Source organism: Vigna unguiculata, chromosome 3 (genome assembly GCF_004118075.2).
Source record: "Vigna unguiculata cultivar IT97K-499-35 chromosome 3, ASM411807v1, whole genome shotgun sequence".
In the NCBI taxonomy this organism is placed as follows: domain Eukaryota; kingdom Viridiplantae; phylum Streptophyta; class Magnoliopsida; order Fabales; family Fabaceae; genus Vigna; species Vigna unguiculata.
The window spans coordinates 38,835,602-38,845,122 of NC_040281.1; the positions used below are offsets into that span (position 1 = coordinate 38,835,602).

At 26.9% G+C, this 9,521-nt stretch overlaps 1 protein-coding gene across 1 annotated transcript; it reads right to left on the reverse strand.

Moving 5' to 3' along the window:
- Window positions 1-4,095: 4,095 nt before the first annotated feature.
- LOC114179933 lies at window positions 4,096-7,898 on the reverse strand. The gene is made up of 7 exons (XM_028066443.1): window positions 7,500-7,898; window positions 7,310-7,396; window positions 7,009-7,224; window positions 5,676-5,840; window positions 5,282-5,335; window positions 5,008-5,154; window positions 4,096-4,660 (listed from the first exon to the last, which is right to left on the reverse strand). Exons 1-7 carry the CDS (start codon window positions 7,851-7,853, stop codon window positions 4,283-4,285), a joined length of 1,401 nt encoding a protein of 466 aa, XP_027922244.1. The 5' UTR covers window positions 7,854-7,898; the 3' UTR covers window positions 4,096-4,282.
- Between the last annotated feature and the right edge of the window lie 1,623 nt (window positions 7,899-9,521).

Below are 9,521 nucleotides of genomic sequence, written 5' to 3' on the forward strand. Positions count from 1 at the left end.
TATAATTATCTATACCTCAAGTTAGAGTACATAATAAAATTTTATGATAACCATAACTTTTATTAAATTTGAAAACGTTAATAAAACAAAATTGATAAAATTTAAAAATATATTTAAATATTATAAAAAAATTATTCAAATTAAAAATTATTTTAAATGTATTTTTACTTCCATTCTTTAAATTCCAATGAAATCTTTTTTTATACAATAATAAAAATTATAATACACCACTTGAACAAAATCACAAAAAGAACAAAGATTAAACTAATAACAATTGAAATTTAGCAACAATATTTCATATTTTGAACTTTAGTATATGTTAGATGGTGATAAACAAGATTCATGACAATGACATTACATTATTCAATTATAGTAAATGAAATTTTTTATACAATTGTAGTGATAAAATTACACTTACGATAATGAGTTAAAAAATAAAAATAATTATATTAAAAAATATCAACTACACGATAAAAATAACCAATAATTAAAAATATAAAAAGGATCAAATATGTGTCTTAGAACAATTTGATAGACCCTTGAATAAAATCGCAAAAAAGAAAATAAATGTATAATTAATGATATGTTAAGATGAAAAACATCTTCAAAATCTAAGAAAATTCATATATCAAACAAGTCAGACACTTAAGAAATAATGAACATTATTTTAACCAAACAAAAGAGTTATTCAAATGAAGGAAAAATTAAGAATAAGAGAATAAAGAAGATAAAATTTTTATATTATTTAGTAAATGAAAGATTTGTGCCACTAAGTACTTAAATTGAGAGTTGAACATTTTTATGTGAAAAAAATAAAAAAAGTTTAAATATTAGACATAAAAAATATTTAATTGATATAAATCATAAGAGAGGAAAATTATCTTCACTCCAACTAACATTGTAGAGATGAAAATTGACTCTTTCAAGAATATTAGAAAACCAAATTATTGGGTTGACGTGCTTCATTTCATTTTAAAAGGTTGAGCTCTAAAAGAAAAAGTGCTCAAACAAGCTATCATACTTAATCACACATGACATAAACATGCATGCCAATGTGCTGGTGGCATCCATTAATACTACAACTTATGGTCACCTCAAAAACAATTCAAATTCATTCTTCAAATAACATCTATGGTAGATAATCCTATTCCCTTTATAATAACATTCAAACTTGCATCTCAGTCGAAATTCTCTCAATGCTTACGTATTCATTATTGCCGAATCAAATAAAACAAAGTGAAGTACGATAGAAAATAGAGTTAAGCAAATTTTTTTCTTCATATTTACTGTCATTAAGATGCATGACAATTAATTAGTGCTACATTTTGTTTACATTAAATGTCAAGCACTATTATATAATCCCTTTTCTTTTTTCTTTTTCACAATATTTTTTTTGTCATTATTTTATCCTTCAAGTCTCTACAAAAATCTTTTGCTGAATTCTTTATTACTTTAGAATACTTATTTGTTTGTACATAATAAAAAATATATATGTGTAAGGCCTTCAATCAAAACATCATATAAACAAGCATTATATGATATAGTATTTGAGATGTACTATAAGGACCAAATTTTAATAAATAATGACAATGATAATAACGAGATAACGATTTGGAACATGACAAAAGTATTTGAACCAACAATGTGAGTATTATGATAAAAGTGTTTGAAATTGTTTGAACCAACAATGTGGGTACCTACTGTTTTGCCTATCTATAGTTTGTTTAATAAATTGCTTGCTCATTGATATGTTGAAAATTTCTTTTACTGTAGTTTACCCTTTCTTTTTGGTGTCTATTTCCTGTTTGACTTTTCTTTTTGCATTGATCACCAAATATTTGGTGTGAGCAGATGTTGAAACCCCTAACGATCATCATGGTGATGGAAATGCTGCAGTCTAGTTTTAAATTCTAGTTATGACATATGTTTTGTGTCTTAGTCTTCCTGTTCAGTATATTTAAGATAACTGTAATAAATAACCCTTCATACCTTATGTTTCGTGCTTTATTTATATTATGAATATGTGATACCTTAATTATTAGTATTATTCTAATTTTAATGATTGTTAAAATTTATAAATTCCTATATTCGTCATTTTCAGATATGAAAAAAAAAGCTCCTATTTAACCATTATTAGCTAAATTTATGAAAAATAATCAACCATAACAAACGATATTTTACAAAGGTTTATTTTTAATTATTATGATATATTATAATATTTATATGCTCAACCACAAGTTATTCTTAGAGATGTTTGGTCTGGCACATTTTAAATGAGAAGTAATTTTGTTTCTGGTCCAACTTTATGTGAGATCAATATATTATTTTACTCCCTTTATAAAAAATGAAAATACTAAAAGTAGAATATGTATACCTTTTAAAATTTAAGAGAAAATAAACTCTAGTTTTTTTATAATATCAATGAATTAATATTGTTTTAATGTATCAGAACAAAAAGCTGGAATAACTCAAGCCCTTAACCATTTGAGGTTCAAGCCCTTCTTCTAGTGCAATGGGTTTTTATGCAATTTTTTTTTGTTTTCTAACTTTTATTTTCTGAAAAAAAAAATGTTTTTAATCCTTTGAAGTTTCACATTAATTTGGAAATGGTTCCTGGTCGAAATTTGATCACTCTTTGATCCCTACATTTTTAAAATAATTGTTTTTAGTCACCATTTCTGGACAACGTTAAAAATAACAAATGATGTGTCATATGCTATTTAAATTTTTTTATAAAATAAAAAATAGTGTCGGCTTAGCAAACGTTTTTTAGGAAAATTAGAAAAAATATATTTTTGGTCCCTGAAATTTAAACTTAATTTAAAAATGGTCCTTCGTTGAAACTTGGTCATGATTTGATCCTGCACATTCAAAATCATTATTAATATATAATAATAATATTACTAATACTAATACTAGTATTATTATTATATAATTATTATATATTATTATTAATATTAAAATAAATAATAATATTACAATTATCAATAATTTATAATAATAACACTAATATATAATTATTATTAATATTATTATTAATATTAATACTATTAACGGTTAACAAATAACAAAAAATCGTATATTAAATATGAGTAATAATATTAATATATCAGTAATAATATTAATAATAAATAATAACAATATTAATTATTATTAATATTATTACTGATATATTAATATTATAAATTATTATTCATTTTAATATATAATAATACTATTAATAATTATATAATGTTATTATAATTATTATATAATATTATTATTAATATTATTATTATTATTATTATATATTAATAATGATTTTGAATGTGCAGATCAAACAATAATCAAGTTTTGACCAATGATATTTTTAAATTAAGTTTAAATTTTAGGGATCAAAAATATATTTTTTTTCAATTTTTCTGAAAAACGTCGGTTTAGGCTGGAGCTAGTTTTTTTTTTTTAATTTTATAAAGAAAAAACATGTGATACGTCTTTTGTTATTTTTAAAGTCGTTTATAGATAAGAACCAAAAACAATGATTTTGAAAGTGCAGGAATCATACAATGATTAAGGTTTAATCAAGAATCATTTCTAAATTAAGGTCAAACTTCAGGACCAAAGATATACTTTTTCTTTCTCTTTTTCTTTTTTCCTTTGGTGGTGTTTGTGTTTCGGGATTGGATTCTTTCGTTTCTTAGTGTTTTCTTTTCATTTTTGTAGAGAATGACCCATAATAAATTGCTTGGTCTTAGAAAATAGTACATTTACAACAATTATGTATAACATTTATTTACAAATGTGAGTGTCGATCTAGCATAAATTCAATTTAACTCAGTGACTATATGAATTTGTTGGATTAAATGCATCCCAACTTTTATAACTTGATCTATATTATGAAATTGAAGTATTTATTTTGATAAAATAAATTCTCATAAAAGTTTATTCTTATTCATTAAAAATACAAAGATTGATGTAATCATTTGAAGTTAAATACTAAAAATAAATTATACGAACTCTCTGCAAAGAAAGAGGTAAGGAAGGGATGCCAATAAATAAAGGCAATATATATATATATGTATATTATTTCTCTTTCAAGGTATACAAAGAGTCCTGGTGGAACTGCAGCGTTGTAATGGATAAATAAGAACCCTAATTTTTGATAAGAACAAATGACCTAAGTTGATTGGGAAGAAAACCTTTGACCAAAACAAAACCCAGAAATGCCAAAAAGAAATTAAAGAGAAAGGGAAGTAAAGTAAAGGGTTCATTTCATCTCTCTACCTATGATTCAATCATTCCCTTATGGACACCTTACATTTCTTCCAGGTCCACCATAGTATAAATAATTCCCCCATGCCTTATTAAACCCTTGTTGTAGGTTGTAGCAATTGGGGTGATCTACTAGAACCTTTGGATTTGACAAGGGAATCAAGTTGTTGCGCCAATCCACAACTTGCATATTCCTGAAGTATGAAGCTTTTCCATAAGCCTCTTCTGCAAAATGTCCACTACCCATTTGAGTGGAAGTGTGAGACCCGAATAACCCTAAATTCACTATTTCTCCACCAAAGTGAATCATGCTTGCATGATCTCTTAAGTTGCCGAACAACAACGATGGCCAGTACCCAATTAGGGTCCCGGCTCCATATTGAAGCCACCAGTTCCCAGTCTTTGGATCCTGCCAAATAACCAAACCTTATATTTTTCTCACAAAGCAAACCTACTCAACACATACACATAATCATTCATAGCAACATCAAAAATCATATTAGAAAATGGTCAAAATCGAATGAATGCTTTATTTCACAGATCTTGTGTAAATTATCCCCTATCTTACAACATTAACCGTAAATTAAGAAAGTGAACTCTTAAATCGTTTAATTTGTAAAAAAGAAGAAGAAGAAAAGCTTAACTTTTTTGAGTAAAACCTATCTAAAGACAAAAGTAACCAAAAACTAAAGCCTTAAACAATAGGCAAACATGTAGATATCCAAAATGAATTTGGTAACACGAACAGAAAATTACCTTCCAAATGAGTAAGGTAATATCAAATTGGTCACCATTATATGAAGAAATTGGAGAGATTGCTGCTCCAAGTGCAATGTTTTTGTTGGTTTGAACAAAGCCTGGACAAAGTAAATTGTAACACCCAGTTCTGTGGTATGAATCATTCTGCAAATAATGACAATAATTAGTGGGTTTGAATAAAAATTTTGTTATCAGGTATCTTACCATTGAGGAAAAAATAATTTTACGTAATATAGTTTTCCACCTCCTTTCCTTGAATAAATTTACTTACCGTCCAATAAATAAAGAATCTAGGTTTCCAATCCCCAAATAGCCTCGGGTAGACCTGTAAAGAAAATTACTTGAAATTAGCTTGATTGGTTAAAGTACAAAATTTAAAAGTATTACATGGATTTTTTTTTTATTGACAAAGAATAAATAAATTATAGGAAAGGTGCTCTAACCCTTTTATAAAAAATACACAATTAGTTGAGAGAAATAGAGAAGCATGACAAATTTAATACATGGATGAAAAGGAGAGGTAGATGGTTGAATATGTTAACTTTTTTTTATTGCATAACCAAATGGAATGGATTTAAGACAAACAACTTGAAAGATATAGAAAATAAATAGTAGAAAGAAGATGAAGAATTAATTAAGATGGAGTAATGATGATAGCAACATGCCTGCCAACCAGCTTCAATGGTGTTGAGATTATCCCCAAATGAACCAGAAATAACCCACATTTGAGACAGGCTAAATTCAAATGGGTTTTTCACATTGGGTGACCACACATTTATGATAGCCTTTGCTCCATAGTACTTATCCCCAGTTACATACCCAATTGCATGCTGTGCGGTATGCACCATCCACAAACTTTAGTTAGACCAATTTCAACATACCATAATTAAGCTTCACATAACAATATTAACAATACATTGATATTGTTTATGTTTCTCTTCAGAATAGAATAATTAATAATTAAGCTTAATCACAATTTATACATTCATATTAAAATAATTTTTTTATCATTTATACATCAAATCTCTCCCTAAATATTCATGTTTTTTTATTTTTTACTTGTAATTTTTCACACTTAAAAATTTGTACACATGTAAAAAAAAATTGAATAGTTAGAAGGAGTAATTTGATCGATAAATATAATAAAAATTATTTTAACATGTATATATAAATTGTAATGAAGTTTAATTACTAATTTGGTCTCAAATTAGAGAGGACAAAATTGAATCATTTTAAAAAATTGGAGGACTAAACTGAATCAAAATTGTAAGTAGAGGGACTAAATTGAAAACAACTAATGATAGTTTGACAGGTGACACAATCATGATGTGCCACGTGGCACTTGTTATTTTTTTTAAATTAAAAAATTAAAATTAAAAAAAAAATCAAGTTGACACGTGTCACAATCATAAAGTGACACGTGGCAGTTTAATATTTATTTAAAATAAATTTTAAAAAAATTACAAAATTCCACAAAATAACACGTGGCATGTATTGAAATGGTATTAACGTCAACTTAACGGCAAAGACCAAATTGAACCATTTTAAAGAATTAGATGACCAAATTGAACCAACAAAAAATAAGGGGACCAAAATGAACCAAACCAACAAATTAGGGGACCAAAATGATAATCAAGCCTATTAATAAAACATAGATATTGTTTATGTTTCTGTTCATAATCCATTATACTTTTAGTTGCTTTTCTGAAGGGACTAGGAGAAGTTCATTATTGTGTTAAGTTTCATAGTACGAGTACTGACAAGTGGTAAAATAGGGTGGAATACAATGCTCTGATGTGATTTAATTTTCTTAACTTTCAAAAGGGTATGATAAACATTGAACTTCCATACGCTTGCTTTTACCAATTACTCTAATCTTTTTGTGTGAAAATTATTAGTTTATTCTTAGTTCACTTTCTTTTGAGAAAAAAATAAGGGAAAGATAGAAAAGAATATAAGAGTTCGTGTTGCTTTTTATGATTGCCCTAAGTAATATACCTCATGTCCATCATTTTTGGTGTCCATTTTGACACGGTTTAGTGTGTTTTTCATTCCAAATCTGCGAATAGTGCTAGCTCTTAAAATATCCTCTTCCCTTGTTCTTCTTATTGGAATTGTCCCTTCTGGACACGACTCACCAGACAAGCTCCACAACTGAAAGTTCTCACTCAAATCATCCATTTCGTTATGCCCTCTCGGTCTTTCTGGGGGATCCTACAAACATTAAAATCAATAAAAATTACCAATTTTTTATGCTAAACTAAAACTATAAAACACACAACAACAAAAGAATAAATACCAATGGTTTATGTCCTTTCAATAAAGGATGATCAAAGGCTGGTTGTTGATGAGACATAACACAGTCAATTATATCTCCATCAGGACTCTGCTCAAAAGAAATACAAAATCACAACAAAAGCATATTAATTATATAACATGGTCAAGAAAGAAGCCAAGAGAAGGTGAATAGAATAATAATTTGCACAAACCTGGATTGTCTTAACAGGAGGTTTGTTGATTTGCTGAAGGCGAGCTCTTATGACGTTCAACTTGCGCAACTCTTCCTTTGGCTGAAAAGTTTGATTGGCAACTAGGTGGTTACCAAATTGCGATGAACGAACAAGACAAAGGGTAGATACAACAAGGAGGAAATGTAGAAGGAGAGAAATGATTGGGGAGCGTAAACATAGGCTAAAAGCCATGTTTAGGAAACTTCCTTCACTCGTATGTGTTGACAAATTTGCGTGTGCTTGTCCACATTTGTGTTTTCTGGTTCCAACAACGGAACGAGGTTGTGTTTTTCTGGGTTTTGATTTTGTCCATGAAAACACATTTACTGCCATGTCAAAATAATGTAGGATGAGGACTCTGAGAAAGTTTAGTTACACTCTTTCACTGTTCTCGAACAACCTTTTATTCTCTCACTTTTTGTGTGTGGTGCTACAAACAACTAAAACTTGATTCTCTTTGGGGCTCGACTTCTGTTCTATTTTGCCCATTCGTGTTGTGCAGTACTATCTATTTATACATTATAAGAAAATTTTTCATTAACAACTAATTCAGTGACAAAAAAATTGTTAATTATTATAATGACAAAAAATTTAAATATATATTTTGATACCAATTTAACAACTAATTATATTTTTTTATTTATAATAGTAATTATTTTAGTAATTAATAATTTTTTATTTTGTTAGTCACAGCTAATAATTTTTTGTTATTAAAATTGATTATTAGTTAAGAGTTATCTTGTAGTGATATAGTATGAGAAATGTTGTTTTCTTTTTCAACAATCATCATTTTTGTTTTTTTTTATTTGTATAAATATAGGACTTTAGTTATTTTCTTAAACGTACGCATGGAAAACATACAAATATTTAGAGAGTCATAAAATCTCAGTCAAGATTATATATTTGTATGAGGTATCCATTCTCCAAAAGAAGTAACTATAAAGACTTTCTTTTTCTTAATGAGAAAGAGCAAATGTAACTGTTTGTGTGCTTTTTTTTAATGAAAATATATACGGTGCCACTAAATATATGAGTTGAATTGCAGGTTAAGAAAATTATTATTATATAAAATATTGTGGATTGCTTTGATTTTTTATAAACCATGTTAAATGAACTTGACCGAATGTTGAAAAGAATATATAGTTATTGTTAACGTTTTAAACCGTTCTCACACTTAATGTTGAAAAGAATAGTTATTGTTACCATTTAAACCGTTCTCACACTTAATGTTTGAGAAGGTTTGAGTTTAAAAGTTTGCAGTCTTGTATCGACAATCTTTATTATAATATTTTATAACCATCCCTAAAAGAAACTATTAAATAATAATTAATTTTAGTCACAAAATATTAATATAGTTATTATAATAACTAATTTAAATACTAATTCAGAAAATAAAAATTATTGGTTACTGAAATAATCATTATTATGAATAAAAAATTATAATTGATTGCTAAAATAATCACTAATTAATTAGAGACTAATTTAAAAATTTATTCCTTTGGTAGTTAAAATCTTCATAGTTAATGTTTAATAACCAACTTATAAACTAAATTTTTGTAGTTAAAACCTTGGTAGCTAAATTTTATAGATTAACTATAATTTTTTATTCATAATAGTGACTATTTTAGTAACCGATAATTTTTATTTTATAGATTGGTATATAAATTTGTCACTATAGTGACCAACAATTTTCGGTCACTAAAATTGATTGTTAATGAAATATTTTCTTGTAGTACATCATCACTTGTTGAAAATCCTACATCGACTAGAGATAAGACAATTTCATAATATATAAGTGGGGGTGCAAAACTTACCTTACAAGTTGGTTATTTAGAGTTGAGTTAGGCTTAAAATCTACTTTTTAACATAGTATCAAAGTCGGCTTAAAAAGCTTATCTTTGCAAGATTTCTTAGACATTTTATTCCATCCGCTATATTCTCGGTGCAAGAAGAGTGTGTTAAAGCCCACTTCTTAATATATATATATATATATATATACAC

Bases quoted from the DNA above. Each gene is read 5' to 3' on its own strand.
- LOC114179933 (XM_028066443.1), bottom strand. From the start codon at position 7,853: ATGGCAGTAAATGTGTTTTCATGGACAAAATCAAAACCCAGAAAAACA. The intron at 5,841-7,008 runs GTATATTACTTA...CATACCGCACAG, and splicing joins CCAAAAATGATGGACATGAG to CATGCAATTGGGTATGTAAC. The intron at 5,155-5,281 runs GTAAGTAAATTT...CATTATTTGCAG, and splicing joins GATTCTTTATTTATTGGACG to AATGATTCATACCACAGAAC.